General features: G+C 42.0%; 1 protein-coding gene across 1 annotated transcript; it reads left to right on the forward strand.

Annotated features, from left to right (window-relative positions):
• Positions 1–5,517: 5,517 nt before the first annotated feature.
• LOC121566833 (26S proteasome regulatory subunit 8-like) lies at positions 5,518–20,386 on the forward strand. Its single transcript, XM_041876714.1, has 12 exons — positions 5,518–5,581; positions 6,274–6,345; positions 6,465–6,534; positions 6,643–6,740; positions 6,863–6,919; positions 7,244–7,474; positions 7,890–8,016; positions 8,330–8,520; positions 15,099–15,197; positions 16,009–16,119; positions 18,554–18,640; positions 20,194–20,386. Exons 1-12 carry the CDS (start codon positions 5,555–5,557, stop codon positions 20,245–20,247), a joined length of 1,224 nt encoding a protein of 407 aa, XP_041732648.1. The 5' UTR covers positions 5,518–5,554; the 3' UTR covers positions 20,248–20,386.
• Positions 20,387–21,252: the final 866 nt, after the last annotated feature.

Here is a 21,252-nt window from a genome sequence, read left to right on the forward strand (position 1 = left end):
TGAATTTTTGTTAGTATTTTCATGTAAGTCTTAAAGGGATAATCCACCCCAAAGCACTAATTCCTATGATTAACAGTGTTAAATAAGACTAATATATGAAGAAAGAAATTGTGAACATATGTTTGATTTTGTCGTTATAACAAGGTTGGTGGCAATGTAATAATCAATGTGGAAATCTGTTGCAGCTTAAGTGGACGACAAAACCCACAATGCAATGCTCTTTCTCTGGGCTCTAGCTAGGTAGTTAGCTAGCAAACGTAACTACACACAATGATGTCAAAGTCAATATCAGCATGTGAAGTAGCGAGCAAGCTGTAAAATCACCTAATCAAACTGCACTATCAATTTAGGAGTCTTGTAGTTCGTCTCTGCCCAGAGTTTCATATATACAGTCATTGGCCCACAGCAAGTGCAGAGTATGTTGCTTTGGCAACTATGGCTCTTTCCCACAGACACACAGGGTGCATTGCGATATGGTACTTGAAGGAGAAACTGGGTTGAATAATTTGGTACACTGTTTACATTGAGCACATCTAAGCAAAATATGTACTTTGTCATGACGGTATAAATGGATGGATGTGTTCTAGACAAGTACGCCCATACCATCTGTTGGCAGATTTGGCGATCTGGAGTGCAGGTCATTGTTTTAAAAGCGCAATTAAATGTGATAGTGTGTTATCCCCTATCTCCAGTGACAAGAACCATGTAGCTATGATGCGTTCCTACACGATTTCCTGATTTTGACAGACTGACCACTTAGAAGTTAAATCATGTGGACATTTTTTATTTTACCCACTGATGGAACAGGCTTTCCCCAAATTGACAGGATTTTCATGATTTTAATTTCTGGGGTTGGATTATCCCTTTAATCTATACTGAACAAAAATATAAACGCAACATGCAACAACTTTACTGAGTTACAGTTCATATAAGGAAAGCAGTCAATTGAAAAAAAAGAATTAGGCCCTAATCTGGATTTCACATGACTGGGCAAGGGTGCAGCCATGGGTGGGCCTGGCCCAGACAATCAGAATGAGTTTTTCCCCACAAAAGGGCTATTACAGACAGAAACTACACATTTTAGTGGCCTTCTGTTGTCCCCTGCACAAGGTGCGCCTGTGTAATGATCATTCTGTTTAATCAGCTTCTTGAATTGCCACACCTGTCAAGTGGATGGGTTATCTTGGCAAAAGAGAAATGCTCACTAACCGGGATGTAAACAAATGTGTGCACAAACATTGAGAGAAATACGCTTTTTGTGTGTATGGAACATTTCTGTGATTTATTTTATTTTATTTTAGCTCATGAAACATGGGACCAACACTTTATATGTTGCATTTTATATGCAGGTTTTTACTTTAGGAAAATGTCAAAATGCCTATGAACATTCCAAAAATCGGATTTTGTCAAAATTGTTCTTGTGAAACAGGGCAGTTACGTTTCACGGAATCTCACTGTTGTGCCTGTTCCTCTTGATTTTCTACGACATCTTTGTAAAAGAGTTTGCATGTTTTGTATCCTCAATCGAAAGCTTTTATACAATTATACTCGGGAGTGCCTTTGGAATATTTTGTTAAATAAATATACTTGAAGAAACATTTCTACGTATTTTTATTTGGACAGTGAAGCTAAAACATTTCTGGGCTCTATACTCAAGCATTTTGGATTTGAGATCAAACGTTTTATATGAGGTGACAGTACAGAATGTCACCTTTTTATTTGAGGGTGTATTCATACATCTGTTTTACCTTTTGGAAATTTGCACTTTATGTACAAAAGTTTGGACACCTACTAATTCAAGGGTTTTTCTTTATTTTTACTATTTGTTACATTTGTAGAATAATAGTGAAGACATCAAAACTATGAAATAACACATGGAATCATGTAGTAACCAAAAAAGTGTTAAACAAATCAAAATATATTTTATATTTGAGATTCTTCAAATAGCCACCCTTTCTTTGCCTTGATGACAGCTTTGCACACTCTTGGCATTCTCTCAACCAGCTTCATGAGGTAGTCATCTGGACTGCATTTCAATTAACAGGTGTGCCTTCTTAAAAGTGAATTTGTGGAATTTCTTTCCTTAATGCGTTTGAGCCAATCAGTTGTGTTGTGACAAGGTGGGTGGGGGTGGGGGGTATACAGAAGATAGCCCTATTTGCTAAAAGACCAAGTCCATATTATGGCAAGAACAGCTCAAATAAGCAAAAAGAAACGACAGTCCATCATTACTTTAAGACATGAAGGTCAGTCAATACGCAAAAACCATCAAGCGCTATGATGAAACTGGCTCTCATGAGGACCTCCACAGGAATGGAAGACCCAGAGTTACCTCTGCTGCTGTGTATGATACACTACATAATGAGAAGTATGTGGACACCTGCTTGTCGAATATCTTATTCCGATATCATGGGCATTAATATGGAGTTGGGGACCAACTGCTATAACAGCCTTCACTCTTCTGGGAATGTTGGAACTTTGCTGCAGGGACTTGCTTCCATTCAGCCATGAGCATTAGTGAGGTCGGGCACTGATGTTGGGCAATTAGACCTGGCTCGCAGTTGGCGTTCCAATTCATCCCAAAGGTGTTCGATGGGGTTGAGGTCAGGGCTCTGTGCAGGCCAGTCAAGTTCTTCCACACCGATCTCGATAAACCATTTCTGTATGGACCTCACTCACAGAATCATCTAGAATGTCATTGTATGCTGTAGAGTTAAGATTTCCCTTCACTGGAGCTAAGAGGCCTAGCCCGAACCATGAAAAACAGCCCCAGACCATTATTCCTCCTCCCCCAATCTGTTGGCACTATGCATTGGGTCAGGTAGTGTTCTCCTGGCATCCGCCAAACCCAGATTCGGCTGTCGAACTGCCAGATGGTGAAGTGTGATTCATCACTCCAGAGAACGCGTTATATACCACTCCAGCCGGCCCTTCGGCATTGCGCATGGTGATCTTAGGCTTGTGTGCGGCTGCTCGTCCATGGAAACCCATTACATGAAGCTCCCGACGAACAGTTCTTGTGCTGACATTGCTTTCAGAGGCAGTTTGGAACTCAGTGGTGAGTGTTGCATCTGGGACAGGCGATTGTTATGCGCTACGCGCTTCAGCACTCAGCAGTCCCGTTCTGTAAGCTTGTGTGGGTTAACACTTCACGGCTGAGCCATTGTTGCTCCTCTACGTTTCCACTTCACAATAACAGCTCTAGCAGGGCAGAAATGTTATGAACTGACTAGTTGGAAAGGTGGCATCCGATGACGGTGCCACGTTGGAAGTCACTGAGCTCTTTAGTAAGGCCATTCTACTGCAAATGTTTGTCTATGGCGATTGCATGGCTGTGTGTTGGATTTTATACACCTGTCAGCAACGGGTGTGACTGAAATAGCCGAATCCACTAATTTGAATACGTGTCCATATGCTTTTGTGTATATATCGTGTATTTATGCCTCTAACTTTCTCACTGGTCCTAGATCTGTTTGTACAGCCAACTCATACAGTCATTCTCATTGCCAAACTTTAGCATGAAAATGAACTTAAAGGAGAAGTTTACTTTTTTACAACCAAATCAGAATTTGGGATGTAAATGGTATGTTATAGAAGTGTCCAAACTGTTGTGTTTTTGTTGCTATTTCACTTGTTTTTGAGAAACTTACCCCAACCAGCGATTGACTTTCTTATTCTGCTGTATGGGTGCTCAAATAAAACATTAACAAAAGCTCCAAAAACACCCAAATAAGTCATTTTAGAAATGGAAAGTACAGTGATGCAGGTCTTGTAGATGTTGTACACATGAAATTATCTCATTCCAAACTTTATCCGCAACGTTAAATTCAATTTTGTGCAACTTGCAGATAAAGTTCGGAATACCACAATTTCATGTGTACAACTTCTAAAGACCTGCATCACTATAGTGATAGTGTTCCCCTTTCTAAAAGGACGTATTTGGGTGTTTTTAGAGCTTTTGTTTGTTTCATTCAAGCCCCCATACCGCAGAACGAGGATGAGGAAGTATATTGTTGGTTGGTGTAAGTTTCTCAAAAACAAGTGATATCGCAAAAGTGTCTGGACACTTCCATAACATGCCATTTACATCCAAAATAGAGATTTGTTTGTAAAAGAAAAAGTTAACCGTTTAAAAGAGTTGTTTGTTCATCACAAACAGATCTGGGACCAGGCTATGTTTTCAGCTATACAGTGGAGGCTTAAGAGCTGGCCTCTCACGCATGCCCAATGTGTTCATGTTCAGGCTGGTTAAGAAGCCTGTGGCCGTTTACAGAATAGGACTGCTTAAACCGGTATGGCTGGTCTTACCTGTTTATTACTCTCCTCAAATAACGGCCGAACTAACCACACATCTATGTCCTTGTGTGCTGCTGGGAGCTGGCTTGAACAAACTTGTGCTGGAATAGACAAGCCAGTCCGTTTAACTGATAAGTCGAAGACCACATATTCAATGCCAGTCTATTTTGAAATGCATTCAAAACGTAATGATTTATCATATACATTGAGTGCACAAAACATTAGGAACACCTTCCTAAAATTAAGTTGCACACCCTTTTGCCCTCAGAACTCAATTTGTCAGGGCATGGACTCTACAAGGTGTCAAAAGCATTCCACAGGGATGCTGGCCCATGTTGACTCCAATGCTTCCCACAGTTGTTTCAAGTTGGCTGGGTGTCCTTTGGGTGGTGGACCATTCTTGATACACACGGGAAACTGTTGAGTGTGAAAAACCCAGCAGAGTTGCAGTTCTTCACACACTCAAACCGGTGCGCCTGGCACATACTACCATACCCCGTTCAGTGGCACTTAAATCTTTTCACCCTCTGAATGGCACACATACACAATTCATGTCTCAAGGCTTAAAAATCCTTCTTTAACCTGTCTCCTCCCCTTCATCTTCACTGATTTAAGTAGATTTAACAGGTGACATCAATAAGGGATCATAGCTTTCACCTGGATTCACCGGGTCAGTCTGTCATGGAAAGAGCCGGTGTTCCTAATGTTTTGTACACTCTGTGTATATTGCACACTTATTGCACAGTATTGATATAGCTAATATGGTACATCAGGCCCACTCATAGGACCATGCAAATTGATTTTACAATCTTCAACAAATTTGACTGGCACAGCTTTTCGAAATAGATATGGTATTTGCAACAAGGACAAGTATTATTACCCATGGGGCGGCGCACAATTGGCCCAGCGTCGTCCAGGGTAGGGGAGGGAATGGCTGGCAGGGATGTACCTCAGTTGGTAGAGCATGGCGTTTGCAACGCCAGGGTTGTGGGTTCGATTCCCACAGGGGGCCAGTATGAAAAATAAAAAAAATAATGTATGCACTCACTAACTGTAAGTCGCTCTGGATAAGAGCGTCTGCTAAATGACTAAAATGTAAATGTAATTACCTTTCATTTCAAGTTTAGTGTTTGACTGTACTATACCTCCAGTACAGCAGGCGGCAGTAGGCTCCAATTTTAATTGTAGAACATTTACTGAAGAAGAGATTCGTATTTCGGATGTACGCTTTTGTCCAACGGAAGTTTGGAATTTCAAGATGGCGCTGGACGGAATGGACCATCATGTAAGTGATTTTTTGGTCTTTATTATGAATTCTTCACACTTAGGGGAATATTGTAGGTACGGCATTGAATAGAGACACTTAACAATGTGTTCTGTAAAGTTGGTACATGTCAGAAGTTGATAGAACCGTTTTGAAGAGACCAAAACGATTGTCAAAATAGAGAATCCTGACGGTTTGCTGTCTCATTGTAAACTAGCTAGCTAGTTAGCTACTTTTAGCAAGCTAGATAGCTCGCTTTTAGTTTTCTAGCTAACGTTAACTCATCTAATTGATCATTGTTTCAGTGACATTCCTTATATTTGTGACTATAAATAACTCAGTAGAAGTTAGGTAAAATTGACAAAATTATTGCTAGTTAGCTAGCTAGCACCCTAACGCGTTAGCTTCTTTAGGAAATATACATTTAAAGACTACGTTTTGTAGCTAGCTGACGTTAGCTAAAGAGCTGCCAGAATGACACTTGTCAGTTAACTGTAGTTATTATATTGCTGGCTATATTTCCAAGAGGAGTATTTAGACAATTCTATGTTAGTTTTGCTAGATAATTAGGCATGTACAGCTAGCTACAAGGCGTTAGTCACCTTAATGTTAGATAATTAGCCAGCAAGTTAACGTTAGCTAGCTACATTGTTTACTTGACAACTTTACAACAAAGATCTCACTGTTATTGAATGTCTGTCTGTGTTTTGCAGATGGAGATGGAGGACAGTAAATGTGGTTCTGGTCTCCGGCAATACTACCTGTCTAAAATAGAAGAATTACAGGTAAGCAAACACAAGTTTTCATTTAATTGACTGTTAGCTACATGTTGTCTATTGACACCATAGTGACACTGCTAATATCCTTTGTGAAGCTAAGAAATAAATGGTCTCTCTGCCTCCAGTTGACAGTGAATGACAAGAGTCAGAATCTCAGACGTCTACAGGCTCAGAGGAATGAACTCAATGCAAAAGGTAGGAATGATTGTTAGCTATCCAGCACTTTCAAACAAAATGGCACTCAGAAACATGCACTTTATGAATTGGTAGTTATTGTTAAAAATCAATTTGCTTTGTCCCCAGTGCGTCTCCTTCGTGAGGAGCTGCAGTTGCTACAGGAGCAAGGTTCCTATGTTGGAGAGGTGGTGAGGGCCATGGACAAAAAGAAAGTGCTGGTCAAGGTGTGTATAGTAGCCTTGTTTTGCTGAAATATAGGCCTAACACAAACTTTTACGGTGGTATACTGTAGCTGCAGCTAGATGACACTGACAGTCTACTACTGTAACTACTTCATTGTTTCCAGGTCCATCCAGAGGGGAAATTCGTGGTGGATGTGGATAAGAACATTGACATCAATGATGTAAGTATGGACACGTTGTTGATATTTGACCCCAATGTGGTGTGAACTTAATGTTTAAATGTACAAAGGTACATGTATCTGTGTACATACAGATTATTAACACAACCATAATTGAACTATAATATTTATTTTGTTTTTGTCTAGTTGGTTTGGGTGTTAAGGGAATAAAATTCAGTTGGAAAACAAATATCCCCATCCAATTCAGGTGGCTGCACAGAAGGAAAAAAACATGAAAACACAATGAAATTAAGAATAAATGCAACAAACTTCCTCATTATTCAGGACTGTATCACACTGATTAACCCCGCTGCCCATTCCCACCAGGTGACTCCAAATTGCCGTGTGGCGCTGCGCAACGACAGCTACACCCTGCACAAGATTCTGCCCAACAAGGTAGACCCGCTGGTCTCCCTCATGATGGTGGAGAAGGTACCCGACTCCACCTATGAGATGATTGGCGGCCTGGACAAGCAGATCAAGGAGATCAAGGAAGTGATCGAGCTGCCAGTCAAGCACCCAGAGCTCTTCGAGGCCCTCGGCATTGCGCAGCCCAAGGTGGGTGGCCCAAAAGGGAAAGCCCCTTATTGGGTTCTTGGTTAATTCACAGGTCATATCAACTGTATATGTTACCCAGTACCCACTATGAGCTTATAAGGTAAACTCAATTACTTTTTGCATTAGAGTTGACCTTATAAGCTTATAGAGTAGGCAACATATACTGTCTTAAAGGTATACAACACTCCCAAAATCAAACTTTTGTCAGACTTTTTCATACCTTGTTGGGAGTGTCCTAAGTTCTTTTTCTGTCAATGCTCCACAGCATTTATCACATATAAACCTCAGCAGTCTTGATTCCCAGAAGGAACAGAAAAAAGTGACACCAGTTAATTCTAGCACAATAAAATACATCATGACATTTGAGATGCACCTTGGGATGTCTAACCTCCATTGTTGTGTGTCTCGCCACCAGGGCGTGCTGCTGTACGGCCCCCCGGGCACAGGGAAGACCCTGCTGGCCAGAGCTGTGGCCCACCACACCGACTGCACCTTTATCAGGGTGTCTGGCTCAGAGCTAGTGCAGAAGTTCATTGGAGAGGGTGAGTCATCAGCGGTCATTCGGTCAGCCATTTCGGTTACCATTCGACAGGGTTCCCAAGCGTCTAGTAATTCCGTAATGTCAGGGGATTTCCAGAATCAGGGAGATATTTTGCTGCTTCCGTTCTCCAAATAGCTGCTGTTTAGCCAGCTCCAGCACGTTTAAGTGCATTTCAGTCCATTTTCATGTAGCACTTAGTGATAGTAGGCTAAATGTCTCTCACCATGCGATTTGTAAAACAGAAGCTGTTATTATTAGTATTTCGCTAAAATCACACTGCTGGCTGTAACCCTGCTCTGTCTTCCCCATCCCAGGTGCCCGCATGGTGCGTGAGCTGTTCGTCATGGCCCGTGAGCACGCGCCCTCCATCATCTTCATGGACGAGATTGACTCGATCGGCTCGTCACGTCTGGAGGGGGGCAGCGGGGGCGACAGCGAGGTGCAGAGGACCATGCTGGAGCTGCTGAACCAGCTGGATGGCTTCGAGGCCACCAAGAACATCAAGGTGGGTGACACGTACGTACACACAGATACACCACTGTCTTCTTGATTATGCTTTATAATGTGGCCTACTCTACAATAACACTCACTCTATATAACACCACACACCCTCTGTTTGCACCCTTACTTACTTGTATGCTATCCCTCTGCTATAACACTCTTGACACCACTTCCTCAGTGGCTTTTCTCCGCTGATTGATTTCTGTCACTCTCCTGTCGGTACTCTCTGACAACACTTTCTTTCCATGCTCACCATCAATCACACTCTAGCTACTCTATTGTCCTCTATTCACTGTCCTCCCACCCACTCTAGCACTCTGCAACCTATCAATCTGTATTTGCATGTTCTCTGTGATGCTATATATTTTTTAAATTAAGATGATTATAACATTTACATTTTAGTCATTTAGCAGACGCTCTTATCCAGAGTGACATACAGTTAGTGAGTGCATAAATTTTTTCATACTGGCCCCCCGTATAGTAGTTAGCAATAAATGCAGATAAAGAATATATTCAATATATTCGGCGTGTTGATCTCAGAATAGGGGGTCTGGCCAAAAGTGTATCAGCCAATGAGCTATATAAGAGAGGTGCAAAAAATCTTCTCCCTGTGTGATCACTAACGTTGCCTTCCTTGGCAGCTGTGTCATCACACACTCCACATAACAAACTTAGTTCCTGACTGGGTAATTTGCAATGCAACTCGAGATATGCAAGTGTTCGAAATAATGCTTCGGTTATAGTTGATCAGAAGCACATTATAGTTGCATGTATGTTTCAATATCGCAAATTATTACACACAAAGTTATTAACGTTAGCTAACTAGCTAGCTGATGTTAGCATCTGAGTTGGCAAGCTAACATTTCCACCCGCCAATGAATAATGGTGTATGTTTCTCATATCGAATTTGCGTCCTACAAATAGAAAATCAGAGTTCAGAGCGTGATGTCACATACTGTATGTTGTGGACATGTTATAGTCACGGTAGTACCACTATTACTTATTGCATGGCGCCCTCACCTAACATGGGCAGACTAAAACAAGTCTTATAATAATTATTATTAGTCTTCACTTAACATCCATTACCATTTTAAACATTTATATCACATGTAAATCTTAACATCAACACTGAAGCTGCTAGTCAATATACCCTAGGAAAGGGGAGAGAACACGTAACGTGACCTTTCAAAAGAGACAGGTCAGGGATGTCTAGTAACACCCCATCACTTGTCCTGTTGAGCAATTTCTTTTCATTTTGTATTTTTCCTGTTCAAATTAATACAACTTGAATCACCGAAACAGACAGGTAGTCAGAGACAGCTGCGTGTAGCATCATTGTCAGCCTGACTAAGACCTTCAGATAGTGCTGAGCGATTAACCAAAATGGTGGTTATTTTTAAACAACTAATGTCAGTTCAATTATTTTAATTCTGTTTCTTTTTTTTCTTTTTCTGTGAGCTCAATGCGCAGTTTCTCTAGAGATAAATCAGATCAGGCCCGAACTGTGCGATATACACTGAACAAAAATATAAACGCAACATGCAACAATTTCAAGGATTTTACTGAGTTACAGTTCACATAAGGAAATCAGTCAATTGAAATAAATTAATTAGGCGCTTATCTATGGATTTCACATGACTGGGAATACAGATATGCATCTGTTGGTCACAGATACCTTAAGGTAGGGGCATGGGTCAGAAAACCAGTCAGTAACTGGTGTGACCACCATTTGCCTCATGCAACACATCTCCTTCGCATAGAATTGATCAGGCAGTTGATTTTGGCCTGTAGAATGTTGTCCCACTCCTTTTCAATGGCTGTGCGAAGTTGCTGGTTATTGGCGGGAACTGGAACACGCTGTTGTACACGTTGATCCAGAGCATCCAAAACATGCTCAATGGGTGACATGTCTGCTGAGTATGCAGGCCATGGAAAAACGGGGACATTTCAGCTTCCAGGAATTGTGTACAGACATGGGGCTATGCATTATCATACTGAAACATGAGGTGATGGCGGTGGATGAATGGCACGACAATTGGCCTCAGGGTCTCGTCACGGTATCTCTGTGCATTCAAATTGCCATCGATAAAATGCAATTGTGTTCATTCTCCGTAGCTTATGCCTGCCCATACCATAACCCCACCGCCACCATGGGGCACTCTGTTCACAACGTTGACATCAGCAAACCGCTCACCCACACAACGCCATACACGCTGTCTGCCATCTGCCCGGTACAGTTGAAACCGGGATTCATCCGTGAAGAGCACACTTCTCCAGCGTGCCAGTGGCCATCGAAGGTGAGCATTTGCCCACTGAAGTCAGATACGACGCCGAACTGCAGTCAGGTCAAGATCCTGGTGAGGACGACGAGCACGCAGATGAGCTTCCCTGAGACGGTTTCTGACAGTTTGTGCAGAAATTCTTCAGTTGTGCAAACCCACAATTTCATCAACTGTCCGGGTGGCTGGTCTCAGACGATCCCGCAGGTGAAAAAGACGGATGTGGAGGTCCTGGGCTGGCGTGTTTACACGTGGTCTGTGGCTGTGAATCTCTAATATGACGTTGGAGGTGGCTTATGGTAGAGAAATAAACATTAAATGATCTGGCAACAGCTCTGGTGGACATTCCTGCAATCAGCATGCCAATTGTTGTGTATTTGGTTTGCTAATTTAGTAACTAGTTTGCTATCCAGCTAAGTGGTTAGCGGCTTCCGAAATCAATAATTTGTTTGGTAACAGCAGAGAATCTCCTCCTGGATCAAGAGCCTTGTTTTGCTAATATTAGTTTTGTGCGTGCAGCAAACTGTGAACAGCATTTTTTATTTACTTTTATACTTGTATAGTTTAGGTCAGAAGCTGTACAAAATGTTAGCAATGCGCTTGTTTGCATTTAGTTGGTATTCTCTATGAGGATTCCTTAGTACCTGTTAGCATTTTGTTAGTATTCTGGTAAGTGACGTGTTTTGAACTTTGAGTATTAGTGCTTTTTAAATAAATACCTGCGGTCAACTTGTGCACTAGGTAATAGATATAGCAGATTGCGTTTATCATTTCGCCCGTTTAGATAATCTTTCATTATGGAGCTTACCGGTACTATATCATTTCTCAAAACAGCTGTTTGAGCCAGCCACGTATGTTTGTTAACAAAGAAGCACAACAAGCAAAGTGGGAGCTTCGTGAGGTGAGTCATCTCGGCAGCGCAACTTAAGTGAGCTTATCAAGTTACACTTGTATGAAATTCACTACTGTTTGCCAGCAATATATCTTATAAATATTAAGTTAACTTCTAAGATGTGCCAAATCAATTCTCTCCAGCTGGGTTTTGCTAATGTTAGCTAAGTGGCTAACGTTAGCTTGCAAGATGAAGCATCTTGGTAACAGCAGCAGAGACAATCCCCTCCTGGATTAAGTTATTTGTTTTTGTGGTTGCTGCAAACTGCGTTTTGAGATACTTGCATAACTTTATGAGCTGGGTTGTCTGTCCTAGTAGTAAATGTTTGCATGCGCTCGTTAGCATTTACCTAGCATCTGCTATGAGAATTCCTTAGTACACTGTGTGTGGACACCCCTTCAAATTAGTGGATTCGGCTATTTCAGCCACACCCGTTGCTGACAGGTGTATAAAATCGAGCGCACTGCCATGCAATCTCCATAGACAAACACTGGCAGTAGAATGGCCTTACTGAAGAGCTCAGTGACTTTCAACGTTGCACCGTCATAGGATGCCACCTTTCCAACTAGTCAGTTCATAAAATGTCTGCCTTGCTAGACCTGCCCCGGGCAACTGTAAGTGCTGTTATTGTGATGTGGAAACGTCTAGGAGCAACAACCAGGGCTCAGCCGTGAAGTGGTAGGCCACAAAAGCTCACAGAACGGGACCACCGAGTGCTGAAGCGCGCAGTGTGTAATAATGGTCTATCCTCTGTGGCAACACTCACTACCGAGTTCCAAACTGCCTCTGGAAGCAACGTCAGCACAATAACTGTTCGTCGGGAGCTTCATGAAATGGGTTTCCATGGCCGAGCAGCCGCTTACATGCCTAAAGCTCGCCGCCATTGGACTGGAGCAGTGGAAACACGTTCTCTGGAGTGAAGAATCACGTTTCACCATCTGGCAGTTCAACGGACAAATCTGGATTTGACGGATGCGAGAAGAACACTACCTGCCCGACTGCATAGTGCCAACTGTATAGTTTGGTGAAGGAGAAATAATTGTCTGGGGCTGTTTTTCATGGTTTGGGCTAGGCCCCTTACTTCCAGTGAAGGGAAATCTTAACAATACAGCATTTAATGACATTCTAGACGATTCTGTGCTTCCAACTTTGTGGCAACAGTTTGGGGAAGGCCCTTTCCTGTTTCAGCATGACAATGCCCCCGTGCACAAAGCGAGGTCCATACAGAAATGGTTTGTCGAGATAGGTGTGGAATAACTTGACTGGCCTGCACAGAGCCCTGACCTCAACCCCATCGAACACCTTTGGGATGAATTGGAACGCCGACTGCGAAACAGGACTAATCGGCCAACCTCAGTGCCCGACCTCACTAATGCTCTTGTGGGTGAATGGAAGCAAGTCCCTGCAGCAATGTTCCAACATCTAGTGGAAAGCCTTTCCAGAAGAGTGGAGGCTGTTATAGCAGCAAAGGGGGACATTGCTGGACATCCTTCTTAAATGGAAGAGGTTTGGAACCACCAAGACACTTCCTAGAGCTGGCCACACAGCCAAACTGCGCAATCGGGGGAGAAGGGCCTTGGTCAGGGAGGTGACCAAGAACCTGATGGTCACTGACAGAGCTGTAGAGTTCCTCTGTGGAGATGGGAGAACCTTCCAGAAGGACAACCATCTCTGCAGCACTCCACCAATTAGACCTTTATGGTATAGTGGCCAGACGGAAGCTACTCCTCGGTAAAAGGCACATGACCGCCCGCTTGGAGTTTGCCAAAAGGCAAATGAAGGTCTGATGAAACCAAGATTGAACTCTTTGGCCTGAATGCCAAGCATCACGTCTGGAGGAAACCTGGCACCATCCCTACGGTGAAGCATGATGGTGGCAGCTTCATGCTGGGGGGATGTTTTTCAGCAGCAGGGATTGGGAGACTAGTCAGGATCGAGGCAAAGATGAATGGAGTAAAGTACAGAGAGATCCTTGATGGAAACCTGCTCCAGAGCGCTCGGTTCAGCTTCCAACAGGACAAACGACCCTAAGCACACAGCCAAGACAACGCAGGAGTGGCTTCGGGACAAGTCTCTGAATGCCAGAGCCCGGCTTGAACCCGATCTACCATCTCTGGAGAAACCTGAAAATAGCTGTGCACCAACACTTCCCATCCAAGCTGACAGAGCTTGAGATGATCTGCAGAGAAGAATGGGAGAAACTCCCCAAATACAGGTGTGCCAAGCTTGTAGCGTCATACCCAAGAAGACTCGAGGCTGTAATCGCTGCCAAAGGTGCTTCAACAAAGTACTGAGTAAAGGGTCTGAATATTTACGTAAATGTGATATTTCCATTTTTTATAAATTAGCAAAAATGTCTTAATTATTGTGTGTAGATTGATGAGGGGGAAAAAACTATTTTAATTTTATTTAATCAATTTTAGAATAAGGCTGTAACCCAATAAAAGGTGGAAAAAGTCAAGGGGTCTGAATACGAAGGCACTGTAGTATTCAATGTGTCAAAGCAATTATTTAAATATACCTTTTAAAATGTTGTGGATGAGTTCTAGAAACTGCAATAATGTGGGCCTGGAATTCGAGAAAGTAATGAATAGTTTAATTATTATGTCATAAGAGGCACTGAAGAACATAGGAGCCAAATGTTTGATTTGGGGGTTTCAGTTTGAATGCCAGTTCTAGAGTAGATTCACTGTTGCAGGTGGTGTACAGGCCCATTGATAATGCACAGTTTGACTCTTGGGTCAAATGGTTTAAGGGTTACATGTTTGGTGTAGGTCCATGATGTGATAAAATGTCAACATTCTCCTGGAATGGGCTACTGTTCATTGTATCACTTTCCTCTGATACAATACTCATCACATCTCATACTCCTCTCTATCTTTCTACTGCTTTGTATGATGCCCAAGTCCACATTGACTGCTAGCCAGTACATTGATAACTATGCTTTTCACTATGTACCTGGATTTCAAATGTTTCCATTTCCAGAGAAAACCTCTAAAAACAAAATGCACAGAAACTTGTGCAATTGTAAATGCAAGGCTACTCAAGACTATAGTATTCAAAGTCATTATGATTGAACTAACTAGCATATTTTTTTCTAGTTCTGTTAAATTTATAGAACAAATGTTCAGTCTGGAGTAGCAGGGAATCATTTATGTGGTCAGACATGTTAATTCCCTAAACCCTTTGTCCAATGTTCTTGCAATTTACAACCTACTTTTCTAACATGGCAATATATTTTCTCCCCTTTACGTGTAGTAGATGTATTGAATTTTTTGTTTGTTTTTGAAGGTGGTCACATAGGCTAACCCTAACAGGCTAACATATAGAAAAGTGCATACCAAAGAAGCCAATAGGGAGAAGGCTGAATAACACCAAAAGGACTAATACTGTGTGTTTGTGCTGTCTCAGGTCATCATGGCCACCAACCGTATTGACATCCTGGACTCTGCCCTGCTCCGGCCCGGCCGCATCGACAGGAAAATAGAGTTCCCCCCTCCCAATGAAGAGGTCAGTACTGTTCCAGCATGTTTTTTTAGCCCCTCAAATATTATGATAAAAAATATATATATATGAATAATATACAACTAGTCAAATCTGCCTTGGGCCGGGATTCTATCCGATCGTGCTTTGTCAGCTATGCACCTTTTTTAAAGGGAATGTTTGTAGAAACCTCATTCACGGTAAACGCTGCATATGTCGGCTCAATCAGAAATGACCTTTAAATGTCAAGAGTGCTATAACGCAGATTCTTCGCTGATCTGTAAAAAATTGATAGTTACATATCGGGATATACATTTTTACGATATCTTATCGTTTTGAAAATATTCCAATATTATTTTTACGCTTGTTGGCTGTAGCTGCACCAAAACTCCAGTATTTTTTCTTCATGGTTCTCCATCTTTTTTAAAATTGAGAGCCAATTTGTTTTCAGCTATTTTATTTCCATGACTGATCAAAACTCGTTTCCTCATGGCTCTCTTGTATCTCTGTAGCAGACATATGGTGAGCAATATGTTTGGTACATTGAGTCGCAATAAAATCTGTATATAATCGCAATACATAACATATCTTCACCTAAGTATTGTGATAATATCTTATTGTGAGATCCCTGGCATTTCCCAGCCCTATTAGAATTTCATCTGGAATAAAAAGTGCTGTATTCTGGTACCATTGTTTAAAATTTTTTTTAAATAAAGGATTAATATAATTGAATCTAGTCCAGCATCTTCATGCTCTGAAATGTGTGTATTTGCGTTGACACAGCTTGCTACTACAGTGTCTTAATTCTTGCCCCGTCCCATTTATTTCTGCTCCTCAGGCCCGTTTGGACATCCTGAAGATCCACTCGAGGAAGATGAACCTGACGCGTGGTATTAACCTGAGGAAGATAGCAGAGCTGATGCCAGGAGCTTCCGGGGCTGAGGTTAAGGTGAGAGACTGAGACACACTGTTTGGAATGGGGCCAACCATATGAAGGCTACCACAGGGCTGAGACAGTTTGGAACGGGGTTCAGTGTATGAGGGCTGGTAGGGAAGTCTTTTAGCCCCTACCCCTTAGGCCAGTGGTTCTCACTTTTTGACCCGCTACCCCCAAAAAGGAGTGGTTCAAAGCTCGAGACACCCCGCACACACGTACACAATCCCTGCGCCAATGAAGCCTGTCATTACAGCCATAAACGGTGATGCATTTTCAAAATGCAGGACACAGAAATAAACTGCATTTTACACCTGCATTTTGAGCTCAAGGCCATTCATGTTACAGTGCATTCGGAAAGTATTCAGACCCCTTTACGTTTCACCCTTATTCTAAAATGGATTAACCTCTACGGGATCGGTGTCCCGTATACGGGACGGTTGCGCTAATGTGATTAGCATTAAGTAACAGCAAACTTTCCAGGACATAGACATGTCTGATATGGGCAGAAAGCTTAAATTCTTGTTAATCTAACTGCACTGTCCGATTTACAGTAGCTATTACAGTGAAAAAAGACCATGCTATTGTTTGAGGAGAGTGCACAACAACAAAAAGCTTATCACAGCAACTGGTTTGATACATTCACCTCTGAAGGTAAATAATGTACTTACATTCAGTAATCTTGCTCTGATTTGTCATCCTAAGGGTCTCAGAGATCAAATGTAGCATAGTTTTGTTTGATAAAATCCATTTTTATATTCAAATGTAGGTACTGGGATCTACAGTTTGAACCCCTGCTGTCTCTGGCTCCACACCCACCCCGCCCGGCCATCTAGATGTGTGAAAGTTAGTGTATAAGCTAATGAGAATAATATAATAATATGCCATTTAGCAGATGCTTTTATCCAAAGCGATTTACAGTCATGTGCGCATACATTTTTACGTATGGGTGGTCCCGGGGATGATCCATCATGTATGACATTCCTGGGAGTGTGTAAACTTACATTTAGTATTACCATATCATTTTTGTATGTTCTCTATAGTTATGTACTTAAATGTGTCAATTGACTAATTCGGCACATTTGGGCAGACTTGATACAAAATAGTCCAGTATTGCAATGCTTCACTGGATCAATCTGAAACTTTGCACACACACAATTGCGCCTAAACTGCAATATTATATTGTGGCCTTTCTCTTGCGTTTCAAAGATGATGGAACAAAACATTTTTTATATTATATTTTACTAGATGTGTTATATTCTCCTACATTAATTTCACATTTCCACAAACTTCAAAGTCTTTCCTTTCAAATGGTATCAAGAATATGCATATCCTTGCTTCAGGTCCTGAGCTACAGGCAGTTAGATTTGGGTATGTCATTTTAGGCGAAAATTTGAAAAAAAGGGTCCGATCCTTGAGGTTAAAGTACCTCATAATAACAAAGCGAAAACAGGTTTTTAGAAATGTTTGCACATTTTATTAAAATTAATAAACATACCTTATTTACATAAGTATTCAGACCATTTGCAATGATAGTCTAAATTGAGCTCAGGTCCATCCTGTTTCTATTGAACATCCCTGATGTTTCTACAACTTGATTGGAGTCCACTTGTGGTAAATTCAATTGATTGGACATGATTTGGAAAGGCAAACCCCTGTCTATATAAGGTCCCACAGTTGACAGTGCATGTCAGAGCAACAACCAAGCCATGAGGTCGAAGGAATTGTCTGGAGAGCTATGAAACAGGATTGTGTCGAGGCACAGATCTGGGGAAGGGTACCAAAAAATGTCTGCAGCATTGAAGGTCCCCAAGAACACAGTGGCCTCCGTCATTCTTAAATGGAAGAGGTTTGGTACCACCAAGACTCTTCCTAGAGCTCACCTGAAGCACAGATTCAATGTTTTTGAGACTAGAATTTGGTGCAACACCATAGGCCTATGTTAGTAACCAGATCGAATTGGCAAAAGGCATATCAAATACAAATGGAGTAGCCTATTATAATGTGTATGAATTCATTCAGTTTCACACTCGCCACCACTCAAAACCTTCTCCCGGTCCCCCGGGGAGTCGGGACCCCCAGTTTGAGATCCAATGCCTTAGCAGTTGTGTTGATCTGTTTTTCACCATTTTACATTTTGTTTAGTTCAATGTAGTGGACACATGTCCCACAGGGTTTTACATTTACAGGGTATGACTGTAGAATATCATGAGAGAATACCCACTGACTTGATACTCCCCAAGTTATAGAATGGGGCCCACTACATTAGGGCTAGCATATGCACAAGGGCAGAACATGTAAAACTAGCCTAGGAATTAGTGACCCTCTTCCTGGAGTGCCTTAGTGCTCGACCACTGTGGGTCTTAATGACTTTGTCACTGTGGGTCATTGCCTTATTTCACCATGGTAACAACCTGTATGTGTGTTTCTGTTCCCTCTTGCATCTCAGGGTGTGTGCACAGAGTCAGGGATGTACGCCCTCAGGGAGAGGAGAGTGCACGTCAACCAGGAGGACTTTGAGATGGCTGTTGCCAAGGTTAGTCTTCTGTCCTGTTTATCTGTCTCACTTACTGTCCATCACTCTCCAAGAGACCTTTTGTCTCTGTTTTACCTTATTCCTCTTATCCCCACATGCCTAATATATCAATACTAACTTGTGTTGATCAGAGATTAGGTATACATTCTTTCTTATATCTGTACTGGTCTCAGATCTGTTTGTTGTCTTTCCAACTACTATGGTCATTGTCTTGCCAAAACAGTTTGACATGACAGCAACTATAGGAGTTGGCTATACACAGCTCAAACAGATTTGGGACCAGACAAACTTACCATCTGTATCTTGTCATTAAAATGGACAGTCAGACCCTTTTCCCCTGATTTTGTTGTTTCGTTTTGCTTGTCACTGATTTTAATATAAAATGAAATGGTATTTGTCACATGCTTCGTAAACAACAGGTGTGGATTAACAGTGCAATGCTTACTTATGGGCCCTTCCCAACAATGCAAAGAGAAAGAAAATAGAGAAATAATAGGAAAGTAAAATGCGTAATATAAGTAATAATAGATTCACAATGAGTAACGATAACTTGGCTATGTACAAGGGTTAATAGTACGGAGTCTATATGCAGGGGTACGAGGTAATTGAGGTAGCTACTTTTGTATATATTGTATGTGAATTCTGCTATTTCAGCCACACCTGTTGCTGACAGTTGTATAAGGTTGAGCACACAGCCATGCAATCTCCATAGACAAACATTGGCAGTAGAATGGCCTTACTGAAGAGCTCAGTGACTTTCAATGTGGCACTGTCATAGGATGCCACCTTTCCAACAAGTCAGTTTGTCAAATTTTTGCCCTGCTAGAGCTTCCCTGGTCAACTGTAAGTGCTGTTATTGTGAAATGTAAACGTCTAGGAGCAACAGCGAGGAACTTGAAGCTCTCGACCTGCCCCACTTCAGCCCTGTCGATGTGAATGGGGGCGTGCTCGGCCCTCCGTTTCCTGTAGTCAACGATCAGTTCCTTTTGTCTTGCCGACGTTGAGGGAGAGGTTGTTGTCCTGGCACCGCACTACCAGGTCTCTGACCTCCCTATAGGCTGTCTCATCGTTGTCAGTGATCAGGCCTACCACCATCGTGTTGTCGGCAAACTTAATTATTGTGTTTGAGTCGTGCGCGGCCACGCAGTCATGGGTGAACAGGGAGTACAGGAGGGGACTGAACACGCACCCCTGGGAAGCCCCCGTGGTGGATGTGTTGCCTACCCTCACCACCTGGGGGAGTCCCGTCAGGAAGTCCAGGATCCAGTTGCAGAGTGAGGTGGTCAGTCCCAGGGTCCTTAGCTTAGTGATGAGCTTGAAGGGTGTTATGGTGTTGAACACTGAGCTGTAATCAATTAACAGCATTCTCATGTAGTGTTGCTTTTGTCCAAGTAGGAAAGGGCAGTGTGGAGGGCAATAGGGATTGCGTCATCTGTGGATCTGTTGGGGCAGTATGCGAATTGGGGTGTGTCTGGGATGATGGTGTGAGAGTATGGCTCCTTATAAGGTCAATTATCACTGGCTAACGACCCCTATCCTTTGTGTCTTTCCAGGTGATGCAGAAGGACAGCGAGAAGAACATGTCCATCAAGAAACTCTGGAAGTAGACCTTTGGGATTTTTTTGACCCCAACGCAGATATTTACCCGCAAAGTCACATATGTATATTTTTCCTCTTTTGTTTAGGGTTGGTTTATAATTGTTACCTAAAGTTCATTCTAAAATAAATTGTCTCCCCACTGAGAAACAAGTCCCCCCTTTTCCCTTTTTTTCCCTCTGCTGTAGCCTGGTTCCAGATCTGTTTGTGCTGTATACCTAACATGACCACAGGGGGTTGGCTATACAGCACAAACTGATCTGGGACTAGGCTACCTCTCCTGAGTCTTGAATATAGTAAGTGTTTATTTTTCGGAAGTCAAGACCAGGGGGGTATACTACAAAACAGGATCAAGGAGTTGCCCAGGTAACTTTTGATAATCAACCAGTAGCGGTACGTGGGTAAATAACTGAGGAAGCCAAGCCAGTAAAAAAAGCCATATTACAACCTATGTTCTGATAATTGCGTTGTTTGCTCTATAACCTATTTGTTCATACGCCACCGTGATATACAATAAGACAAGTCACACTGGCTGTTTCATCATAAAACCAGAGAGCAACATCTGTCCGGTGTAGTCCACAAAGCAAATATTGCATTTAACAAACAGTTATATCACCTGTAATATGGTCAAGCAAGTTTTTTGTTTGATAGTTTACTAAATAAACAACTACTAATTTAGAAAAAACTTAGACATCAAAAACAATTTAGTCCAATCAATGTTGCTAAATATCATGTGGCTGTCCATGGTATGTGTGTAAGAAGAAAAAAAAAATGCCTCACCCTACTTGTAGACATCCTCTCATGTTGGCAAAACGGTCTATGGCTTTGTCATACAGTACACTTTTAGTTTTTGTTGTCATAGGGTACCAAACTAAAGTGCTTTCTAGTCTAATTTCCTGGCATGGGCAACAATGAACCAGCGAAGTTGGCTGGCTAGCTAGTTAATGTGAGCCTACTAAGCTACATCTAGGCTACATATTGAACTTCAATTGTCTCAGGCCAGTGGCACAACATAT

The sequence above is a fragment of the Coregonus clupeaformis genome, chromosome 1 (assembly GCF_020615455.1).
Source record: "Coregonus clupeaformis isolate EN_2021a chromosome 1, ASM2061545v1, whole genome shotgun sequence".
Classification (NCBI taxonomy): Eukaryota; Metazoa; Chordata; class Actinopteri; order Salmoniformes; family Salmonidae; genus Coregonus; species Coregonus clupeaformis.

Coding starts and splice junctions, on each gene's coding strand:
- LOC121566833 (XM_041876714.1), top strand. CDS start 5,555: ATGGCGCTGGACGGAATGGACCATCAT. Junction 5,582..6,273: donor TGGACGGAATGGACCATCAT/GTAAGTGATTTT, acceptor TGTGTTTTGCAG/ATGGAGATGGAGGACAGTAA. Junction 6,741..6,862: donor AAAAGAAAGTGCTGGTCAAG/GTGTGTATAGTA, acceptor CATTGTTTCCAG/GTCCATCCAGAGGGGAAATT.